The 23,748-nt window shown below is 52.8% G+C and overlaps 2 protein-coding genes across 4 annotated transcripts in view; one reads left to right on the top strand and one right to left on the bottom strand.

Annotated features, from left to right (window-relative positions):
* Positions 1 to 15,414: 15,414 nt before the first annotated feature.
* Positions 15,415 to 20,758, bottom strand: UTP11 (UTP11 small subunit processome component). Its single transcript, XM_056331983.1, has 8 exons — positions 20,548 to 20,758; positions 20,374 to 20,435; positions 19,615 to 19,717; positions 19,245 to 19,358; positions 18,426 to 18,519; positions 17,989 to 18,119; positions 16,323 to 16,433; positions 15,415 to 15,705 (listed from the first exon to the last, which is right to left on the bottom strand). The coding sequence occupies exons 1-8, from the start codon at positions 20,608 to 20,610 to the stop codon at positions 15,622 to 15,624; spliced, it is 762 nt and encodes a 253-aa protein (XP_056187958.1). The 5' UTR covers positions 20,611 to 20,758; the 3' UTR covers positions 15,415 to 15,621.
* A 578-nt stretch (positions 20,759 to 21,336) lies between these two features.
* The window catches only part of FHL3 (four and a half LIM domains 3), a 30,969-nt gene continuing 28,557 nt past the window's right edge, over positions 21,337 to 23,748 (top strand). The window contains exon 1 of one of the 3 annotated variants that reach the window (XM_056331981.1): positions 21,337 to 21,493. The gene's annotated coding sequence lies outside the window, so the exon portion shown is untranslated. Of the gene's footprint in view, positions 21,494 to 21,544; positions 21,880 to 23,748 lie in introns of those variants that run through there. The other 2 variants (XM_056331979.1, XM_056331978.1) reach the window with 2 other exon arrangements.

Genomic DNA, 23,748 nt, shown 5'->3' with positions numbered 1-23,748 from the left:
TTGGGGGGGGCTGAGGTTTCAGAGCGAGCTGTGCTGCCCCGCAGTGCTCTCCTGGCTGCTGGGCTCGCCGGCCCCGGGGAGCTGTTGTTCCTGCACAGGGACCAGGGAACTGCAGAAAACTGTTTGTGGATGCGCACACGCAAGTGTGCGTGTGTGCAACGTGGTAGAGATTTAAGGGAGCAATGTTGTACAAAACAAGAGTAAAGAGGTTATTAATTTTCAAGATAACACTGATGAGAGGAGAATACTGAGTTGCTGTTGAATTGTTGATTGTTTCTTTACAAGGAAAGACCCTCGTGTGCCATGTGGCCTCATGTTTCTCCTCTGCCACCACAGGGGACACATGGGCTGTGCTGGTGCTGTGTGGGGGGCTGACTACAGCCCCATTGACTCCAGCTGGGTGAAGCCCCAGTGGTGGTGGGGAAGGGTCTCCTGGAGTCCCCATGCCACCGGCCTTGGCTCAGGAGTGGCGCAGCGGATGGGCACAGGATGACTGGTGGTAGTCCTGCTGCCGGGGCTGTTCCGCAGGGGCACATAATGCACGGGGGCCTCAGGGATGTCATCAGCACATCCCTGGCATGGCTGGGAGGTTCTGCATCCTTCAAACCTGTCCTGACGCCACAGTTCAAGGTACAGCTCCAGTGCCGTACCCTCCCTCCACCCCACCACCTACCTCTGATTAGAGCCCTCAGAACAAACCTGCTAATGCCTTTCCCAAGCTCTCGCCCCCACACTTTTGCCATATAAATCACTGTAATTAAAGTGTTTGGAAAATGCTTTGGGAGCCTAGACAAGCATCCCCACATGCTACACACCCAGCTCTGCAAGCCTGACTTCCTGCTGCACCCACCCCGCTGCCCCAGGCGCTGCATCCCTTCCCTCCCAGAACACCCAGCAGGACAGGCGAGAGGGAGAGGACCGTTCCCAGTTCCCAGGCTGCGCTCGCCCCGGGCAGCGGGCCTGCCTTCCACCCTGCTCCTGGCCACGGTTGCGTGCCCAGCAGCCTCCACCGGTAGAAAGAAGCTCGAGGGACGGGGCAGGACCCCCGCGGGACCCTGGCACCGCGAGCAAAGCCTGGACAAGGCAGCGCATGAGGGGAGACAAGGGTGCTGGGGCTGCCGGGGGCATCGCCGCTGCTCACGGCTGTTACCAGCTCAGAGAACCAGTGCTCGCTGCTGGCTGCTGGCACCAGGGTGCAGAGGAGCCTGGGGAGATGGCCCCGTCGAGAGGGCACGGAGGGCATGGCGTGCTCCACCCTGCACCGGCCCTTCTGCTAATTACAGGGGAACGAGCCCCAGCACCCATCTGGGGCCCCTTTCTTGCCGATGTGGAGGAGGCAGCAGAGGTGAGCCCCGGGGCTGCGGGCATGGCTGGCGGGGGCCACCGAGTGCTGCAGCCCGAGCAGAGAGGGCAGGGCTGCTCCAGGGACTGGCAGAGCCTGCCAGGACAGCCTGCGCACGGTGGCATGGCCACAGCACCCCCGCCTTCAGCACAGCTGTGTGGGGCAGGAGCAGGTCCCATCCTGCCCTGAACCAAAACATGAGGAGCCCAAGAGGTTTTGTCCCCATCTGTTTAACTCAGAGCAGAATAGTCCTTCAGGAATTGGTGTGAGCCACTACCTGGGGGAGAAAAGCCATTTTTCAAGCCATGGGCAGCAACATCCATGAAACATTAATTTTTAACAGTGAGCCCCCGGAGTGAAGATCAAAGCAATTATGTGAGGAGGCAAAGGGAAGAAACAGAGCAGCAGGCAAGGAGACAAGAGCTGCCTGGGTGGGAGCAGCACGGGCGTGCAGCAGCTCCCCAGGAGCCCCCAGAGTGGGGCTGAACAGGGATGGGCTCCCCCACTGCCCAGGGCAGCCCCTGGCAGGAGCTGAGCCTCTCAGGACACTGGTGTCCCCGCACAGGGAGGTGGTTTTCTGGGCTCGACTGAGTACAGTAACTGCACATGTGTCAGCATCCCTGCTGGTGGAAGAAGCTCTGGCCGTTGGCCATGAGGAATCAGGACTGGAGCTAGCCATCGGTGCCCAGCTAGGAACCAGCGTTTGCCAGGGCAGTGGGGGGCATCTGCCAGCAGGAAAGTCCCTGACCCTGGGGCAGAGCACAGCATCCCAGGAACCGTTTGCTTGCTGAGCCCATTTGCAGCGGTCTGTGGCGCAGGCTCGCTGGCCGTGCTGGGCTGCGGGGGGCTGTGGGCACAGCTGAGCAGTTGAAGTCCCTCTGTCCTCATGCAATGCCCTTTTCTTCTTGCCTTGTGAAACAGGAACAACTGCAGCTCCTGTTCTCACTGCCCCTGAACCCGCCATGGCTTGGCAGCCTGGCTCCCTCCTGGCCTTCCCCTGTGATTCCCCCAGACCACTTTCGACAGGCATTCCCAGGTCCCTTATCCCCGCTCCCGAGCCCCGTGGTCTGTGCCCAGACTCCTCCAGCAGGTCCTTGCCCGCTTGTCCTCCTCTCTCAGGCTATGCTCGGCTGGCACCGGTTGTGTCCCGTGCCAGGAATCTTTGAGTCACCCGGACTTTCCTGTTCTGTTCCCAAGAGCCCCGCTGCTCCCCGGGTGCCAGCACTGCTGGCCCTGCCACTGCAGCCCAGGTGCAACCCACAGCAAAGGCACCTTCCCATCCAGCACCCCGGCCGCTGCGGCTGGTGGCAAGGGTGGGGGAGCCAAACACCCAGCCTTCTCCCCTGGGCTCAGTGGCAGAAATGGGGGGGCGATTTCCTTCCACCCCTGTTTGCTGACTGGCAACAGCTGGCAGACACGCTGCTGGCAGCACCTCCTAGGCTAGCAGATGCTCTCTGTGCGGTCCAGTCCCAGGCAGAGCATGACTGTCCCCATGCCCACCTGTTCCAGGATGGTTGCGCACGGGCACTCCTGTATCCCCTTCACCTTGACACTCCCCCTCAGCTTTTCCAGTCACCCGACAAGACTGAGACCCACATGTGAGGGTCTGCAGGCTGCCTTGAACAGTAGGCATCGGGGGCGTATTTCACAGGTTGACTGGGTCCGTGACCACATGAAGGTCTGTCTTTTGTTGCCACTTTTCTTTCCCCAGCAGGAAGGGTTCAGCAGCCCTGCTCTCCATGCAGACTGAGCTCAGCCCTGCTCTCAGCTCCTGCTCAGCGTGTATTTTTCACCTTTTAATGAAAGCAACTGAACTGTCTGAAGTTGCCTCTCAACTCTTCTCTGGGGCTTGGATTGCCAAGAAATGATTGACGCATTTAATAGAGGCAGTGGGTGCAGAGGAATTTGGCAGCAGTCCAGCCTCGTGATACACAAAGGACACTGTCGTTCCTGCTCAGGTTTTCTGGGCTCTTGCTCTCTTGGAACAAGCTGTCCTATGCGGGGATATTTCACGCTTTCTGGATAGCTCTGTGAGCTCCGGAGCAGCCCTGGGAATGGGGCAGAGCCTATGCCGTGGGGCTGGTGGGATATAGCCATGCATGTGCAAGTGTTTGGGGCAGGCAGGAGTTTGCAGGGGCTGCAGTGTGCAGCACTGAGCACAGGCTGCAGCAGCCAAGCCTCTCTCAGTGCCTCTTTTTTTCACCACTGCTTTGAGAGGTAGGCAGTCTTGTACCCATACTGAGTGTGAACGCGTATGGCAATACTTGCGTGTTGTTGCATATACATGCTCCTGTGTGAACCTGCATGTGAGGGGGGTTTTTTCTTACATTTCCTAGAGAGAAACCCCCCTGCCATGCATAGACAAGTTTGGGAGCAGCCCGCACAGATTGCACTCGGCGTACGTCCCTCTGCACGTGTGCTCCTAAACACACTTGCATGCACCCTTCTGTGCTCACGCAGGTGTTCGCCCTGCACCACCACACCCCACGGACTGAGCGGCTGGCGTATTCTGCCTGGCACTGGCATGCAATGCAAGTGTCAGTCTGAGCTAACCCATTACTGAACAGTAAATAACAGTCATTACTTGACTTGGACAGCCTCCCCTTAGCAAAGGAACACTTTGTCAGCCAACTCCAAGGTTTAGGCCAGTACAATCTGAAGGCTTTCATTTCTCCAGCCTTCCTGGGAGGTATCAGAGGGTGACCCTTTGCTGTTTCTTAAGCTCGGGAGCAGAGTTAGGAACAAAGCCCCCTGTCAGTGCCTGACCACAGTATCTGACCTCAGCTTAGCTTTATCCCATTGAAAGGCACCATGCAGCCAGCGTGGCTATTACTAATACCTCGCTACAGCAGAGGGAGCTCCCTTGGGTATTTTCAGAGGGGTGCCCATTTTAGATATCCCTGGAGAGCAACTTCCAGGAGCGGACAAGATAATGGGTTTCTCATGCATCCGATGTGTACATTGCTTATCCCCTGGAGCTTCCCATCTCCTACAGATATAAAGCGCAATCTGTGAAGTTTACACAGGCTTATTAAAATATCATTGTGAAAGGGTGACATAAGTACCTGAACAAAAAAGAATAGAAAAAAATTGTCACATTAACCAGAAACTTATAAGTTTTGTTTCCCCTTCCTTGTGTGTTCTTCCCATAGAAGCGTAACAGTCATTTATTATCATGCCTGGAAAAAAAAAAAAAAAGCCTTCACTCTTAGGAGGATGTGCTGGTTTCTTGCAGGAGAGCAAAGCCACTGTATCTGACTTGTGATCTGACGCAGGCAGGCAGGCTGGCGAAGTGAGCTGAGTGTGCCTGGTGCTCAGATGCCTGGCACATTCTTTCAAATAATGCCAAATGAGCGGCATTATCCTGAAAGCAGTGCAGCCTGAACCTCGTTTGTGTGGCCATGGCAAGTGTGGGCTGGAATACAGCTTGGGCTATTATCATGTAATGAACACAACAATTACTCTGTAAGGGGGGAGAAATGGCTAGGGCCAGAGAGAGTCTTAAGAATAAAGGCTTGTTTGGGACAATTATTCACTGGGTCCCTGCTGTAGGTGGACGGCAGCAGATTAGAAGGAAACATTATCTCTCAGGGCAAGTTCAGAAGGACAAATGAAGCCAAACTGGCACGGGCTGAGAGTCTCAATACATTATTCTCTTTGCTCTACAAATCTGTGAGAACAAAGTGCTCAGTGTAAATGCTCACCAGGGCCTTTTTTGCCCCTGTAGGACCACAAAAGTTCAGCATGAGACGAAGGGCCACGTGTTGGCTATTAGTCCACTACAAAGAGCATTTGAGTTTAGAATTTAGAGTCTCATAAAAACATTATTGTCTGCATCCTGGGACATTTGTTTGTTAGGGCAACACGGACTGAAAAAATGTGCCCCTCTGCGCAGCTGTGTGCCTCACCGCTCTTGTCATTGCCAGCCCACCTAAGGGGCTACCTCAGGCCAGCCCCCCCCCGGCTGGCTTCACCCTGCAGACACCCTGCTGCCCCAGCCCTTGGCACAAGCCCCACACCCAGGGAGCCTCGCCACCGGCCATGCACGTCCTGGCCTTCCCATCCCGGGGCTCCTCTTCGCCAGCCTGTCTCTGTCACAGGACTGCTCTAGCTCAGCTCCATGGCGAGCCCCGAGGCGCCACAGTCCCGCTGGCACGGGCAGCTGAGCGGCTGGTGCTCTGTGCTGTGGGGAGCCAGAGGGACCATCAGCGAGGAGCAGCTCCCTGGACTAGGGGGACCCCAGCCACTGGAGCAGCTTCAGCAGAGACTGAGCTCGTCCTTTCTTGGACTCCTGAAACACCTCTGACACCTGCTTCTGGGAGAGATGCAATGGGAGAGCTGACCAGACTCGAAGCGGTCATACCGGGCCAGGGACCCCTGGTTGTCCACCACCATGTTAGAAGGGAACAGGGAGATTTGCGTCGCCCTCAGCAGGCAGGTAACACTTGCAGCTTACACAGGCTTGTAATCACATCTCCTGCTCTGAGGCTGTGTCCTGTTACCTCTGAAGGTGAAGAAGGATTTTTGCCCTAATGAACAGTTGGCCTGATGGGTTTTGTTGGGGCAGGAGGTTGCACCTTACCCAGGGGCCTTTCACACTATGTGGAGTGAGGCACAGGACATGCGCTATGGAACGGTACCCTGAAGCCTCCGTTGACATTTCTCATTATGCTCTGCTCACGTGTATCTGTGGTTTATATGTTCACCAGGTTTGAGGTGATGAAGAAGTTTACATCCAAGTGAAAATGCCAAGGACTGTAGAGGTCTTGCCTTCCTCTGCCTCAGGGGTCCCAATTTTTCTCTCAGGAACACCCAGGCATCTTTCCCCTCAGCACTTCTCTGCCATCACCAAAGCCCTGGGCAGGGGTGAATCTCCTGCTTGAGGCTGCTGTGGCTCAGCCTCCTCAGGACTGAAATGCCAAAACCCAGCTGGAGCTGCTGGGCTCAGTTTGGGCTCTCTGAGTGAAATGCAGTGGATGGCAGCATGCAAGCCATCAGAACACAGGATCTGACAATCCCTCCTGGACTTGCAGTCTGGAATCAACAAAATTATGGATAAACATTTGCAAGTACATCTATGACACTTCTGGGTTGTAAGCTGCTTGCTGCCTTCGTGGTTTAGAACGATTTTGACAAAAGCCTCTGTATGATTTTGATATAGTTAAGCCCATGGCCAGGCTTTATAAGAAGCTTGGCAATCTATGGGACAGATTTTAGAAGCATTTTGTTTTGCATTTGGATTGTCTTCCAACTAACAAGATGATCAGCTTTGGGCTTAGTCAGTACTGGGAGGAAGGTTTTAAGGACTGTCTCTCTTTTGCAGCAGGAGACATGGGACCCAGCAGGGCCACCCCAGGTCTGCGGCTGTCGCGGTATGCTGCCGGCTGGTGCCGTGAGCCACAGGCAGGCCAGTGCAGTTCAGAGCAATCTGCATTCCCCCCCAGATCTGTCTGTCCTCCCAGCCTGCCAAGGCAGCCTGCACGCAGCAGCCACTGCTTCCTCCAACTGCGCTACGAGAAGGAGCATGTGCTTTTAAAAGGCTAAAAAAAAGGTGGAATATATTATCTGTTCACAAAGTCAGTGTAAATATTAAAGAGCCTGTGAGGAGAAATGTCTCTGATGATGTCTTTTCAGGAGTGTGGGAGAAAAATCCATCCAAAGGCGCTATTGATGGGTATGGCCAAAAGGCAAGCAATGCTTTGAACTTGTTCAAAGCCACAGGTCAGCAGTCTTTCTGGGACTGCAATGGGAAGCATCTGCCCACCTCTCCTCGGAGTCAGCTAAAAGGTCACTTCAGCAAATCCACAATTTAAATAAAAGAAAGTGAATCCCAGAGAGAGCCATTTGAAAATGAAAGGCATCAAATGTGAAGATAGACGCAGTACCTCTGGGTGGCAGAGGACCTGGAGATCTCTGGCTTAAGAGCGTGAGTGTCTGTGCAGTGCAGGGAGAGGACAGGAAGACAGGTACCCTGGGTGCTTCCAACTGGTGCCCCAGTGAGCACCTGCCCTGCAGGGATGAAAAAGGAGACTCCATCCCCTATCCGTGGGGCGCAGAGCAGCGTGGGCCCTGGGAGACCCTCCTGCCCTGCCCCACCAGTGCACTCAGGCTGGGGAAGCTCGTCCCTGTCGTCACAGGCCAGAATCACAGCTGGGATGAGAGGCGTCTGCATAGAGACTGAGCTGAGAGAAGAGTCGTGGGTTTGGGGGACACATCTCCTGTGCTCCCAAGCTGTACCAGGGAAGAAGGACAGCAGATCATTAAAAACACCAAGGAGATACTTTGATAAAGGCAAGCAAAACAGTCCACGGTGTTATGTAATGCAGCTCTGTTGAAACAGTGCAGGAAAGTTGCCTTGTGCCAATAAATCAGGCGGCGGCCACGGAGGAGCAGATGTGAATCACACCTTGCTTCACATGCCCTGCAGTGTTTTCACTTATTGTTCCAGTTTTAAAGATTAATGGCACTCACAGATGAGTATCATCTACACTTCCATTTCATACTCGTTATCAGAAGGGCTTTTTGCAGCGTAATCAGCATGGATCAAATTTTCCAAGTGGCTCGGCAGACTTTCTGCTGTACCTTGACTGCTCCAGGGCAGCGGGACATCACACTCCTGCTGCCGGACGCACTGGAACCTGACTCCCCCCACCACCCTGACCCCACGCCGAGAGGAAAGCCAGGGCTGGGGCCCCCAACCAGGGTGTGGGGGAGCATCCCCCCCAACCCACGCTGCTTCCTCGCTCACTGCTCCAGGACACACACCCTCATTGGAGGGGCAATAAGGCAGGGCAGGGCAGTTAATGGCATGTGGTCTCTGCCCTCCTGGTGAAGCCGAGCATCTGGGGCCTGCAGTGCCGGCAGCGAAGCGACAGCTCCCAGGGAAGGCTGCAGCAGCCCTGCTGGTGCTGGCCGCGGGGAACCAGGCTGCCCGCACCCTGCATCCCATTCCCAAAGCCAGGCAGCTGTGGTGGGTGCACAGCACGCTCTGCCCTGCCTGCCCGTGCCTCTCTGGAGCTCTATGGCCCCTGCAAGCCCACAGCTCCAGCTGACCCAGCACCGGGCTGCAGCGGCAGCTGATGTGGACACAGCTCCGGCCCTGTGCCAGGACATCCCTGTGGGTCTTGGGGGATGAGGGCTGGTGGCACATCATGCCTTGGGTCTGAACAGGTTTTGTAGCCTTTAAACATAGAAAGAGAAAGGCCTCTGACATCTCTGTCACACAGAGCTGCAGCAGCCCAGAAACAAGGGTTTCCTGACCTGGGCTGCCAGGAACCCCCACGCTCTGACACAGCACCCCCGCGGAGCACAGAACTGCAAGGGGCTGATGGCCTCTCTGTTTTTGAACAAGAAAAGATTGTCACTGTGGTGGACGACCAGGGGCAGGTGCTGGTACTCACCCAGCCTCTGGCCGGCCCAATCGGCCAGGGCAGCAGAAGCCACGAAGCCCCTGTCAGGGCTGCTGGGGGGCAGCTCTCCACTGCAGGCTGCTTTTTGTTACCTGGGCACTGGTGCCTAAGCACTCAGCAGGCGATTAGGGCATGGAGTACTTGATGCCTGGAAGGGTAATGGAGCCCAGGCTGGCTGTGGGGCAGGAGGGCTGGGAGAGGGCAGAGGTGGAGTGGGAGGGCTGGAGGAGGTGGTGGCTGGCGAAGGGAAGCCTGCTGGCATCTTCCACCTGGCTTATCTGGGACTGCCAGCGCATGGTTAGGGCTCGTGCGTGCTGTCTGCTGTGTCTCACAGGTGGGTGTATGAGGGATGCAGGGGGGTGAGTTGGTGTGTGCAGTGTCTGCCCGCCTGTGGAGGGGTTGGTGCATTGGGTGGGTTGGTGGGGAGCAGCCAGGCTGTGGGGTGCTTGTGTGGGGCTGCCACTGGGCTGGAGAAGCCCAGGGAGCACAGTGCTGAGCTCCCTGCTACATACAATCAAGCCGTGATCGTTTCTATCATGAAGATAAACTGGCCATTGTTGCCAAAAATAAATGTTAGTGTTCCAAATCCACACTTCAATAGCACCAGCTCATTAGAGATGCATATCATTTGGCTCCAGTCCCACACCTTCCAGCTTGTTATAAATATGCAGTTGCTGCTGGCTCTACCCCAATCATCTCTGCAATCAGAGCTTTTAATTAGGTTAATTAAATTGTATCAAACCTCGCAGGGACGCAGTTCACTGATGCTGATGAGGCAGCCAAAACAGACCTTAACTCTAGCTCTAATGAAGGCCCTGCTGCAGCTAATGACAATGCATAATAAATTAGAGCTTCCCTAGAAAGGTGCATCAGGGCTCGTGCTTCAGTAAATGATGATCTATATGCACTAACTTACTATTTCAGTCTTTAGGTCTGCCAAGCCAGGGACATCCTGGGAATATGTTCTCACTAAATAATGGGCTCCAACCTGCTCAAAGCAATGCTGCTCACCTTGCTTCTCTCAAGGCACTAAAAGCTTTGGGTATGTGACTGTAGAGACGGGAAAGCAAGTATTTGCTGCTTTCACCTTGCACAGCACTTGGTCTGCTCTGATGGCTGGCTTCTCCCAACAGAGGCAGCAGCAGGTTATTTATTTATTTGAAACCCTCTGTAACGGAATTTGGGCAGGAATGTTCAGTTTGGAGGGAAATGAGGGGCTGTGTCATGAGTGTGTGGCAATGGGAATGGGGACAACAGCCTGTGCCCAGGCTGTCCGTGGCTGTGGGAAGCCCCTGCGCTGCTCCCAGCCAGGTGGTGGAAGGTCTGGGCAGCCAAGGAGCCTGTGGAAAAGAAAGGTTTAGGGCAGCCATGTTGAGCAGCAATTAGTCATTCCTGATTTACATCCTGCTCTTTCAACTCCTTGCTGTGAAGCTGCTCAGGCTTGAGAGAAGGAACTCAACCGCCCTTTTCTCCTTAATGCCCTTGGGCAAGTCACCTTAGCTGAACCTTGCCATAAGGACTGCAGGGTCTTGGTGACCAGCAGAGCCAGGGCAGCCAGCCCCGCCAGCTGGAGACCACCCTTCTGCAGGCGACCCCAGGACAGCAGCAGCTGGATGGTGAGCAGGAGCTGCTGGGACTGCGGGCTGCCTGACTGCAGGGCTCACAGCGAGCGGACTCGTAACGTGTGGTACAGCACCTATGGGCACCGGTGGTGGGATGGCTGGGATCAAAGCCTCCCTGCTCCGCTCTGCTGAAAGGGAACAGTGAGGAGGGCTCTGGGGTTTCCGAGTGTCCCTCCGGCTGCCGCAGCACACAGCAGGCCCAGCAGCAGCTGCTCATGGCGAGCTCCGGAGCTCCCTGGCATGTCAGCTTCTGTTGCTGTGCCCCAGGGACAGGGCGCGAGATCCCACTGTGCTGGTCTCCAGTCTGGTTCAAGCTCAGAAAATGGGGCCTACAGGAAACCACCCATGAAGCCTAAGGGCTGGCAATGGTTCTCCTGCTAGTAATATATTGTTGCAGTTGCCTAGAGATAATCCTGCAAGTATTTTAATGTAGCCTGCTATTAGCTTTTATAGTCAGTCATTATCAATTGAGTTCTCCAGCTTGAACAAGGAATTACATGAAATTATTATACGGCACAATATTATTCTGAGTCACCTGAAACCTGAGCTGTGAATCTGTGGGTTATTTTGATATCTGTATCTCGCAAGCTGCAGGGAATCTCCTTGATAAAGAACCTGTTGGTTCAGCCTCTGATACTATAATTACCACAAGCAGAAAATAGCTGTGGGCTGTTTCTCTCTGTCCTTCCCCACAAGGGCCCGGCTAGAGGATGGCAGATCCCACCAATGTCTTGCTTCAGATCTTGCACTGCGGTTGAGCGAGCTGTGTGTTTTGTTCAGTTATAAGGTGTTGACTCTTCCCAGACCGCTGCAGAAACATTTCAGTGCTTTAGGATGAGGAAACTAAGCTGAGGGCTTTGGGAGTCAAACCAAGAGCAAGGTCTGCGGATGAACCGAAGGGAAGGGCTTGGCCCTGCGTGATGTGCCCTGGGGAGCTGTTGTGTCCAGTGACTGACCCACAGGGGTGCTGCCCTGCACCAGAGGTGGCTACTGCCATACGATAGCAACCGTGTCCTATAACCCTGGACACAATCTCTTAGAGATCAAGGCTTTTCCAGAACCTTCTGGAAAACATGATTTCCAACGCAAATTTGTTCCTGCGCAGTTCATACACAGTTGCATCTGTGCCAGCACTTTTCTCTGCTATAAGTACTTCCATGCTGCCTGTTTGTAAACTTTCTAAGGCACTTGTACCGCCTGTATCTTGCTAGGCTGAGGGAGCCAAGACCTACGCCTGTTTGTAAGACACTATCAATTCCCTTCTGCATCTCAGAAGCTCATTCATCTGTCCTGTCATGAGCTAAACTTTCTTGAATCTTGGTGACCTGCGTATGGTGTTCCAGATGAAGTCTCATGACTCTCTTATAAGATACTTCCAGTATTGCCTCCCTGATATATTGGCTTTTTAACTCTGGCAGCCTGAAGTCACTTTGTGATTGCACCCACAAATTTTGTCTTTTCTTTTTTTAAAGTGGAATTAGCATTAACAAGGATTTGTGCACGTGCACACAGATAGCTGCTATATGAATAAGCACTCAACTTTCCTATTAAAAGGTTAATTGTGAAGCTGAGGGGAAGAGTCCAGTGCTCTCCATAAACCCCTCCTTGTCCTTGTTTATTGCCTCAGATCTTTGTTTCGGAGTGCAATGTTGGATGTGGAAAGCTGTTCTCGGATAGCTCCTGTACAGTTTCTTTCAAGACATGAAATGGGACTGGGGATCTTCCCGAGAAATGGTCGAACAGAATCTGAGCACCATTTTTGCTCCTCCCCCTTTTAAAAATGCACAGGCTTGTCTGCCAAAGAAAATTAAAACAGGTTCTCCCTTCCAGCAGGCAGGCCACTTCCCATTCACCAGTGCTGCAGCGAGTCGGGGCTTGGCACCAAAAGATAGCGAGTGATCTGTGATGACATTTTCAGCACTAACTGCCTGCATGTTTCTCTGGACACAGAGCCATAGCAATAACACAAAAATGGATGCTGGTCAGATAAAAGAACTTTGATTTTGCTCTTTGAGGTGGTGCAATCGTTTTGCTGGGAGCTGTTGGGAGCTCTGCAGGGCAGGAGGTATGAGTCAGCCCTGTCTGCTAAGGTGGAAGTTCAATGATCAGCACCCACCAAAACCTTGAACATTGCAGGCAGGGGTAGGTGAAACATGTCTGCGCACGAGAGCTGGCACATCCTTTCAGTCTATTGTGGCCACAAGATGATAAACCACCCCACAGCCCACTGCATCTGTACCTAGGCTTTTGTGGTCAGAGTCAAGCAAGAAGTCTGCTTAACGTGACACCAGGGATGTAACAGCGCTCTCGCTCTGGTTTCTCTTTGTGAAGACCTTTGTGGTTTCCCAGGGAAAAGTAACTTGGAACAGGCCACTTTTTCTCCTCAAATCCTGTCCAGCAAACATGAAACTGCCATGCCTCCCCTAAAAGCTTGCAGCTCCTGCACGCCGGCAGACAGATGAGAACTACCAGCGGGGGAATAAGTGGTCTGGCACTTGACCTGTAATCTTCCACTGACCGCTCAAAGCCTTGCAGCTACCTGCTGCATCCCATAATACCTTGCTCCTTTACTGGGAAGAGATGGCTGTCTTCCAGGGATTAGGTCATTTGCGCCCATTACAACACTTGATCCACCAATGGGATCGACGGCACACCAGGCATTTCGAGCATCAGGCTAATTAGCTGCTCTTGTTCAGGTTGTTACGTTTAAGCTCCTGCCAGACAGTAATTCCTTTAGGGTCTTCCAGCAGAATTGCTAGTTTTCTTTCCCATCCTTTCCAGTAACTCTCTCGATGCAGGTACAATTAATCAGGGAAAAGGATCAAATATTGATCCATTTAAATCTCAATCTAAAGGAGATTTCACTTCAAAGACACCCAGCCAGCGCAGAGGGACCTTGATGTACGTTTTAAAGACGCTTAAAAAGCCCCCAGAAACAGAGGTGAGCTAGGCAATTTTCATAACATCTAGCGTGCGCTCCCTTCCTCTTGCTTTTTGTTTCCCTGAATGTTGCCAACTTAAGCTTTCCAAGTCAATGAATTAAGCATATAAAATCTTCAGTTTCTGTTACAAACCACCGCGAAGGAAACGAAAGCTGCCCTCCCGGCCGGGCTCCACGGCCCGGGGCCAGAGCGCGGGCAGCAGCGGGAACCGGGCCCGCCGCCATACCCCGGGCGGCCGAGCGGCGCCGGCTGCAGCGCAGGGCCCGCTGCCCTCAGCTCCGCTGCCGCTGCCCCCGGCCCTGCCGCCCCCGGCCCCGCTCCCGCTGCCCCCGGCCCCGCTGCCCCCGGCCCCGCTCCCGCTGCCCCCGGTCCCGCTGCCCCCGGTCCCGCTGCCCCCGCTCCCGCTGCCCCCGGTCCCGCTGCCCCCGGCCCCGCTGCCCCCAGCCCTGCCGCCCTCAGCCCCGCTGCCGCTGCCCCCGGCCCCGCTGCCCCCGGCCCTCAGCCCCGCTGCCGCTGCCCCCGGCCCCGCTGCCCTCAGCCCCGCTGCCGCTCCCCTCAGCCCCGCTGCCGCTGCCCCCCGGCCCCGCTGCCCTCGGCCCCCGCTGCCCCCGGCCCTGCCGCCCTCAGCCCCGCTCCCGCTGCCCCCGGCCCTGCTGCCCCCGACCCCCGCTGCCCCCGGCCCTCAGCCCCGCTGCCGCTGCCCCCGGCCCCGCTGCCCCCGGCCCCGCTCCCGCTGCCCTCGGCCCGGGTCTCGCCGAGCCCGGCCTGACAGCACCGGCCCCGCGCGGCGCGCTGCTGCCCCCTGCCGACCACGCCCTCGCGGAGGACCGCGGGAGGGGGAGGGTCTCGCCAGCGCCTCCCGCCGTTTCTGCCGGCGGCGGGGAGGGGGCTGCCACGGGAAAGGGGCTGCCACGGGAAAAGCGTCGGAACCGTGAGCCGCGCGTGCTTGCCGGCGAGGAAGGCGAAGGAGAAGCGCTCCCCGCACCGGGGGTCTCGCCCCGGGCTGGGTGGCTCAGGGCGTGCGGCAGCAGCGAGGCCACCGACCCCCTCCCCCACCAGCACCTCGCTTCTGAGAGCAAAGCACAGCGGCCCCCGTAACCCTCCCCAGAAAAAAACCCAGCCCACAGCTGTTGCCAACACGGGAATGTTTGCAATGGCAGAAACAACGTCTGTGGCTGCAGCTGAGCACGTAGGAAAGTCACATTTCATCTACCAGAGGCCAGGAAAACTCCCGCAGCAGGAAGGGCTTGACAAGAGCATCTTTTTTTTTTTTTTTTTTTTTTTTACCATCTTGCATGGGCATGTGCTTAATATTGGCAGGCATCATACAAGTGAGAAAGATAAGAAAAGGCATGTTTGTGCCCAAGCTCTCTTAACTTGCCTGAACTGCTCCAGGACACTCAATGATGCATCTTCATTGTTTCCAGTTGAAAGCCCCTTCCAACCACCAGCGCACCAGCACAGTGCAGAGGACAAGCCTGTCCCACACTTGGCTTCTGTATCGCCTCTCCCCAGACGTGAATTGCAGCATCGCCTCTGCTCAACCCTGGCAGGCAACCCCGGGCATTCGACACCGCATGGGTGCTACTCTGTTGTACGGCAGAAGACAGAGCAAGCACAAACGGCTCCTCAGCTATGGAAATTATACATAAAGGTCGAGTTTTTCTTCCCTTCTGTACAGTGGAAGAAACAATTCCTCACTTCCAGCACCATTCCAGAAGAGTCTTTGCCTACTATGGCACCTGAGTTGAGAGGTGCACCTTTAGCAATGCCTTTCACCTCTTTATATTTTCAAGTTAAAATATTTTGTACCGGTCAAGCAGAATGGGAAAATTAGAGGGACTTGGGAGGAGGAGTGATTAGAAAGACAATTCAATTTAAACCTGCTTGAAAAGACAGCTAAAAAAGCTGGTTTGAAATCTCTTCTGCTTTTGGATGCGCCACAGGCACTGGCCACAGCACTGCTCATTACAGTCCCGGAGAACCTTTCCCGTCTGCGTGCTCCTTGCAACCCATCTCTCAATTCTGACCTTGAGTTTTCAAGGGTGGTTTATGGTGCGTATTACTAGGACATGCAGGCACCTCTTGTGGCTTCCCACTGTAAATACCAAGAGAACAAACTCTCTGATTTATTAATCAATTAATTAGATACAATATATTTATGGCTACGGCAGGCCCACTGTAATTCGTTTTAACAAAGTGCTAGGCTGCAGCAGAAAACAAACACACAGTGCATCAGTCCTCCTCCAAAAGGAGGATCCTCCTTCTTTCTAAGCAAAGCCAGTAACAATCATTTAACAGAATTATTAACGTTTCCGCTGAAATTTGAATTTGTAAATAGCTGGACCACTTGTTGTCTCTTTCTTCACCTTTACTTTATGAGTTTTGTCCTGGAAAAAAGAACAAGAAAAAAATATTTGCTGGCATGCAAAAAGGAAGAAGAAAAACAACAAAAAAAGCCAACCCACCCTCATAAATAAGAAAGTCCCTGTCTGGGACTGACAAGACATTAGTGAAAAATGGTTGCCTTTCATTGTTTAGGTGGGAATTGTATTTCCATCCACTCTTCCCACCTTTAGGTTGTTGGGCACAATCTATTTTGTTCACAAGCACCAGCGAGTGGTGAGTCCCACTGAGACAATTTTTTTGGTCATTGGGATTTTTAAGATCTCATAACCTACAGAAATGGTTCCTTTCCTCTGCTACTTGAAAGTATTGATTTAGTACTTGAGAGATGGCAACAGTATTTTAGAAAATTCTTGTGAGCACCACTTCAAAGGTGAGTCTTTGTCCTTGCTCACATGGTAAAACTTGGACTAGCACATATAGCCATGGTACAACTGAAATGCTTCATCTCCTCGCTTTTTCCCTACTAAAAGGATTAGTTATTTTTAGGAGTTGCCTGGAAGTGTCAGTATAAAATCAGAGTGAAGAAACACATATATACAAAACTAGATCTAATGACCTTAACAAAACAGATTCAAAGAACCAGAACTAAATCTCTCACCAAAAGATCTTTACGTGTCTGGATTTTCTGTGCAATAACAAACATGGCCTTTTCTCTTTCAATGCGCTGCTTCAGCAGGTCATACTGATTCTTCCTTTGCTGGGCTAATTTCTGGAAGAAGAAAAAGAAGCTGCTTTACGACAGAGAGCAACAAGATGCTATGGTCTGTAACCAACCTGTTCTGAGGCACTAGGACCACACAAACATTTTTTACATTTTAAAATCATATTAAATAATATTATTTAAATTCTGTGGCTGGATTCCAGAACAATTTTAACCCCTAGTATGAGAACCAAGATGTTTTCTAGTTAGGACTTAATTCCTAAATCAAAACACAAAAATCCAAACCTCTTCCAATTTGGTTTAGATGCTGTGCAACCTTGTTCAGTAAGTGGCTGGAATTTAATTTTTCTAAATCCTCTGAATTTCAATGCTGAGTGCAAGAGAATATCTAACTCCTTAACAAAAACCCAGTTTATCCAGAGGAGAAAAAAAAAAAAAAAAAAAAGACCAGAGACCAATTCCTGAAGTGCTTAGAAATTGCACAGAGGCCTCTCATAATGCAACTTGTTTGGTCACGTTTACCTACTAAGAACGGATGGCTTTCCCAGCACAAAAATGGTATTACTGCAGGTGTGATTTAGGTAATTAAATTAAGAAGAACAGATCCCAACATGTTTAAAGTATGACTCAGATGTTTAGAGGATAAAATTGTCGGTCTACGACTTGTCCAACTACTTTACTGACAAGCCAAACTGAGAAAGCTGGCAAGAAGAAAGGGACCACAGGGTGTTTGTTATCTGACATCTGATTTGGAAAAAAAACAAGTTACAAATTTACCAATCGGCATTTTAGACAACTTTAATTTTACCTTACACATACCAACTCAAACTTACAGGACTGCCCAATATATCTAAACTAATTAAGTGGTATTTACAGTGTTAAAGCCAAGTGTAGCTACTTCTGGGACAAAAGCACTGTGATACTAAATCATCAGAATCAAAGTTGATTGCGTAAGCAACTCATCCTGAAGAATCACAGAATACTTTAAATAGGAAAGCCAGGAATTAAGATTATAGCTGAAATGTCTCTAAGAAGGGGGGAGACAAATCCTGAACTTCAAGCCACATCAGGCTCAGAACCTAAATGAAAAATACTGCAAGATCAGAAACCCAAGAACAGATACATCTATTTTGGAATAAGTTTCTTCACATCCCTATTCAGGGGTGCAAGGGTTTTTGGGGAGCTTTGAAGTGAGACTTAACAGTGGATGCTGCAAAAATCACACTTAAAACACACAAAATCTAATGAAAAGATAGTCACATAGGTGTACGTTGTGTAACAGAGGAGAAATACATGAATTTTGCCAAGGAAACTGCCTAATCAGATCTATACCATTCTGTTCCAGCCTATATGTCACAACTCTCTTATTTATAAACCACAGCGGACTGGGATTCTCTCTCGGTCAGTCCAGGGGAAGATTTCACTGTAGGCTCCAGGCACTTGATAATTAAGTGACATTCACTACAGCCTTATATCACCAATAAAAGTTTTAAGACAACAGAAGAACTTTGTTCTCCACAACCGTCCAACAAATCCTTTCTAGTGCTTATTATATGAAATGTGTAAACCATTAAGAAAACTGTAAGACAAATAGCGGGAGTACCTTTAAGTGGGCAGGATCAGTAGCTCCCTTCAGCGTTTCTTTCTGCAATGTTGCAATGGTCGGTCGGTTGTACACTCTATCTACGAGCTCTGGAACGGTATCCAGATGAGTTGCAATATCAAACTCCTGAACTATAAATAAAAAGAAATTTAGTAATTAACTCACATGGACTTCTTTGACTAATGCTCAGCAAACCTTCCAAACATGTAGCTTAAGTACAACCAGCAACGGAAGCCCCAGCAACATAGCTCCTGCAGAACTGAGGTCTTACCTAGTAACCAAAAGAGATTTCTAGAGCACCTGAATTATTATTCCTGGGGGAAAAAAATACCTTTTTTTTAATGACAGTGGCATAAAGAAAGCACGATGCTATTTTAAACAGCATACAAAAAAGCATCACAGAACAAGTTTTCTGATAAAGCCTATTTAAATCTTACCTTCTTTTTTGGTATCAAAAAAGAACACATGCTGGTTGGGGTTCTTCCCCTCGGCATCCAGGAGATGGAGCTCTGACTTCAGCCGCTCGATTTTCTGCCGGGAAAAAAAATTACAGTTTTGCCACACAAGGTAAATAACTCCATGAAGTCAATTCCAGTTTGTTTCTCAAATGTACAAGCATCTGAACTCTTCCTTCTTTTTTAATCTTTGAAAATACATCTAGTGTATATTTATGTCACGTCTTCATAACCTTTTTGAGTAGAGGTTAACAGTAATTTCTGGTATTTCCCAGCCAAATACATAGAGATCAATTTTCAAAACAGTAAGTATCAATATGGCAGACAAAGTAGGAACGATTACCATGAAATCACAAGCAAAAGCATGAAGGAAAATTCAAGGCTGACTTTATAATTTTTCATCTGTGGTGATGGTGTGTGAATCAACATCAGAGCATGAAACATTTTCATAAATGGGTCACATTTCTGTTGACTGACTGCCTGCCATACCCAAACAACCCACTGCAGTAGCAGTACTCCTCAATTCTTTATAAATATGAGAAGCAACACTATGTGTTTATAATGTCTGAAATTTACATAAGAAATTGCCATGTTTTATAATAATGCACAGTAGTTTTTATTATTCAGTATACCTTTAGGTTCTGTATACAGAGCTCCACTGACATTTCCGTCTGTCACTTCCACTATCACACAAATCAGATTTCACTAAACATAAAGCACAACAGACAACAACAACAAAACCCCACACTAAAAAGCACAATTCTGAGCAAACCGGAAAACACTAAAAAAGTGAAGTATTACCTTGGCTTCTGCCACTCTTTTCATTTCCACATATTTAATATCCTGCGTCCTCATCAATTTCACCTGTTCAGGGGTCACTTCATCCTTTGGCTGCTTTATTTTATGAACTCCATCCTAAAACCAGATGGAACATAGCACTTGCAGACAGATACCATTCCAGCTATAGTGTACTACAGGTCCTAATAATAAAAGCAAAAGAACCTTTTTGCCCTTTGTCCCTCATTTTCTTCAAAGCCTTCCACTGGCACCAAACCAAGCCTACTAATTTATTTACTGATTTATAAATTAAAACTAAAACAAGGTAAAAAGAAATTATGTTGCTTACAAGTAACAGAGTGCAACCCTGCTTGAAGGCAATTTACTTTCTCACCTGGAGCTCTGTACGTATCATTTTAAAATAGAACTCATCAGGATTCTTGTCCAGAGCTTTCTTCTGAAGTGCTCTGAGGGCATTCTGCTTCTTGTGATAGTCACTGCGGGTGAAAAAAAGAATAAAACCAAAGTTGTTCAGCAGTTTCTCCACATTCACACTCCCCAACAAGATGCTGAGTCCTTAAAAGTGATGCTCTGAGCCTTGAGACCTCACACAAGACTCCACATATAGAGCTGGCCACCCGAATTACTTTAGCTTTAGTTTATCCTTTAACAAAGCTGGAAACAAATAGTGTCCAACAGTAAGGGTCAGAGGAGTAAAGGAAACATGTTCACCCATTCTGCAAAGCTTAGACAGCTGCTCAGGACTCCCTAGATCTTCTACAAAGTCAGCCGTTAAAGATGGAAGATAATGCTTCTAAGTCCTGCATTGATCATAATAACAACGATTTTGTGAGGCCTTGGTCCTACACGTCGCCCTCCCCCGCCTCAGGCACAGGGATACGGAACGGTCCGCACAGCAGCCTGGCAGGTGGGATCGGACACAGCGGTTCCGGTGCGCTGGAGAGCGCTGGCTCCTCACGCCGCCTCTGCAGTGCGCGGCATCTCGGCGCAGGCACCGCTGCGGCCACAGGCAACGCGCTGGAGCCCAGTAACACTCGTGAGCGCCGCCGGGCCGAGCCCCCGACCCCGGCGCTGAGGCCGCACGTCGCGCCCAGCCCGGGCCATCCCCCCGCTTCGCAGCGGCCCGACTCACTCAGCGCGGAGCCTGTAGTCCTTCTTCTTTTCTAGCAGGCCCAGCTTCCTCCGGGCGGCGGGCTAGGAGGGAAGGTATAGACAGCATAGGCGGCCGCCGCGGCCCGCACCAGAACGGCCCGGCCCGGAGCAGCCCGGCTGAGGCGGGGGAGGCGGCGCGGCCCAGCGCACTGACCTGTGCCCGCTCGCGGTGCGGGCGCTGCCCCGACTTGGCGGCTTTCCTGAAGGCGGACGACATGGCGGCGGCGGGAGCAGTAGCCTCCGCTCGCCTCACTCAGGCCTCCCCACCGCCGCAGTGCCCCGGTGCGGCCTAGTCCCGCGCAGCCCGCTGCCGCCGCCACGCCGTAGAACACCGTGCGCTGGGCGGTGGCAGGAAGGGGCGTGGCCTCGTAGGTGAAGGGTCGCGCTATGCTTGCCGGGAAGTGGCGCCATCTCCATGGCGACGGCGGGGCCTGGTGCCTCAGCGCTGCCCCTGCCCGGCCGGGCCCCGCGGCGGGAGGCCGAGCGCGGCCCCGTCAGCTGCTGCGCGGGTGGGAGCCTGGGCCCGCCCCGACCGCCTCCGGGCCGGGGGCGTCTCTGCCGGTGTGCGGCCTTGAGAGCCCGGCCGGAGCGCGGGCACCCGCGCCCTTTCCGGTGCCGCTCGGCGGCAGGGCCCGCTCGGGAGACTCGGCCCCGGTGGGAGGGGAGTCTGGCGACTGCGGGTGGCCTGAGTCCCGGAGCGGAGCCCCGCCGCTGCTGGGTCCCCCGGGCTCCGGCTCGCCCTGCGCGGCCCCTGTCCGCGCCCTGCCGGGGTGCGCAGGCCGGGCTCCGAGCGGCAGCCTCGGTGACCGGCGCGGGGAGGCGGCCGGGCACGCCCAGCCCCACGCGTGTTTGAGCCGCGGGGCGCGCTGCGAGCGCAGGGCGGCGCGGCGAGGGAGCGGCGGCTCCAGGAGGGGGAGCCGCAGGGCCGGCGGTGGGGAGCGCTCCGCGGGGCCGCCTAGTGTCCAGCACCCGCAGCCCGAGCTGGGACTGCCCCGTGGGGCGGGAGCCGGCGTGTCTCTCCGCTGCCCCTGCCGGGCCCGCGGCCGGCGGCTCTCCCGCAGCCCGCCGCAGCCCTCCCGCCACAGCCCCACGCCTGCCCAGCTGAGTAGCGGGGAAGCGCGGGGCGGGCTCTGGGGTGGGCCGCTCTGAAGCGAACGGGGAGGCGAAGGACCGGTGCTGGGCCGGCTGTCTCGGGAGGGCGGCACCGGGGAGCATCCCGCGGGGACCGGGGCCGCGCCGCCCCGCTGCTGCAGCGTCTGCGCGCTCCCACCGCTGGCGCGGCCCCCTCCTGGCTCCGGCGGCGGGTGCTTGTGCGGGGCGGGTACAGGGCGGCCGAGCCCGCCGCCCCCGGAGCGGCCCGGCCCAGCCCGCCGCGCCTGAGCTCCGCCCCGGGCCGGGCTCCTCGCCGTGGGGCTGGGGAGCCGCGCCGAGCCTGGCCAGCGCCGGGCGAGCAGCGAGTGGGGGCGCGCCCCGGGACACCGACCAGGTGGGTCGGGCCGGGCCGGGCGGCGGGAGGCGGCGGGGGCCGGGGCCGGTGGTGGGAGCTGCCGCCCGCCTTGGCCCCGGGGTGCGGGGGGCTGGGGGAAGGCGCCTCGGTGGCGGCCGTCCCCGGCACTGGCGGGGGACGGGGCATCCCCGGGGACCCCGGCCGGGTTTGCTGTGTCGTTACCCGGGATGTCGCTCTCCCGGAGAGCCCCGCTCTGGTGTGTGCCGCCGAGCGCGGCTCGCTCGCTTCCTAAACAAAAACGAACAAAAACCTTTCGGCCTCGTCTCTTTCCCAGACCGCGAAGTTGCAATGTTTAACCTGTGTTTTATTAAGAAAGCTCTGAAACTTTATCCAGCCAATAAACCCTGAACTAAACTTAAACCAAATGCCCAAACGTAGTACAGGGAATTTTTCAACACATCCTAAACGGTTGCTATGTTTCCAGAGAATCGCCGGGTAGCTATGGGGGAAGACTGCTCGCAGCCTTGCTTTTTTTGTGTGTGTGTGCTAAACAAAGACTCAAGTCACAGTTTGAATTTTGCTATTAAAAAACAGCTCAGCATCTTTTCAAAGTGTTTTTTTACTAGACACGGGTTTGTTTCCGTTTTTTACATTTTCTTACGGGTAATGTTTTCTTTTTTGGTTTCCAGTTTTGTCAGTATTTTGTACTTGTGGTTACATTAATCGCTTTGACTCTTTCATGAGAATTCATGGAAATGTGGATGTACTTTATAGTTAGCTTGGGTGAAGACGTTAGTAGGAATTACCTTCCACTGACTCAAAGCTGAAATGGATGGTGTACGGCAGTGGTTACTTACTTTCACGGTGCAGGCTTTGTGGTCTCTATGCTTAGATTTTAATTTAATACATTCGCTGTTCCTCAGTTTTGAAAACCATAAAGAAACCTTTCCACAGTGGAGAGCCTGTGGCAGGAGCACAGGGAAGGCTGGCCAGGACCAAGCCAAGGGTCTGATGGATGCAGTGTCCTGCTGGTGAATGCCTGGGAAAGGCTGTGGGCACGTTTCTTTCACTTTTCTGACTTCTCAACCAAGCATTAGAAATCTGTGGCTCTTTTGGCTGCCATGAATGTGTGATTGTCAAATATTCCTTTACTGTTAATTTTGAGAAGCGTTTTCTTGGGTATTTCCTTAGGAGACTCTTGTATTTAAGTATCTGCCATAAGTAATATTTTTCTGGTGTTCAAAGGTGTGGAAGCTGTCTTGTTTCCCTAATTAGCTTTGTCAAAATGTGGTTTAACTTCCTGAGAGACAGGCCGTCGGCAGGACAGCAGGAAAGAAGTCTGTCATTTCTCCTGTCTTATTTTTGTGCTGTGTTCTTTCCTTTTCCTAGGATGGAGACTGTATGGTTCTCTTGCGTCTCTTGCTGGCTGCTTCCTTAGAGGCAATAGTTGCGTTAGTGTAATTCTTACCCAGCGAGGTCTGTAATTTTGTATACTTTAAAGATTGGTTGCATGGCATAGGAGACAAAAATACAGGCAATATAGTTAGTTGCGGGCACTAATTATAGTGGATGCTCTACAGCAAAAAGTATGTTTTGGAATAAGAACTTAAACCTGCACATAGGGAGTGGTGGGAACATACTGAAGGCGGCAGGGTGTTGTTTGGAAATATCCAGAATTCCCTAGCAGAAAGCCCTGTGAACAGTTGCATGGTCCCAACTTCTGGAGCACCACTGTCTCTCCATGTTGGATGTTTTTGAGGCCCCTGTTGGGGGAAAATCTGTCCATCTCCCCTGGCTGCAGAACAGCATCCAGTGAGCGGTGACTGTTGTGCTGAAGCTGAGGCTGGTTCCTTGGTGTGGGGAGGTGGGTAGGACGCTGCCGTTCCCTCTGCAGGACTTGCAGCCATC

The sequence above is a fragment of the Falco biarmicus genome, chromosome 3 (genome assembly GCF_023638135.1).
Source record: "Falco biarmicus isolate bFalBia1 chromosome 3, bFalBia1.pri, whole genome shotgun sequence".
Classification (NCBI taxonomy): Eukaryota; Metazoa; Chordata; class Aves; order Falconiformes; family Falconidae; genus Falco; species Falco biarmicus.
Note: the sequence above shows the minus strand (reverse complement) of the source record. Positions and strands in the feature narration are given on the sequence as shown.

Excerpts from the sequence above, each read along its gene's own strand:
- UTP11 (XM_056331983.1), bottom strand. The coding sequence starts at position 20,610 with ATGTCGTCCGCCTTCAGGAAAGCCGCCAAGTCGGGGCAGCGCCCGCAC. Across the intron at positions 16,434-17,988 it reads CTGATCCTGCCCACTTAAAG|AAATTAGCCCAGCAAAGGAA; the intron begins GTACTCCCGCTA and ends TTCTTCTTCCAG. Across the intron at positions 15,706-16,322 it reads AGACACGTAAAGATCTTTTG|GACAAAACTCATAAAGTAAA; the intron begins GTGAGAGATTTA and ends TCTTTTTTCCAG.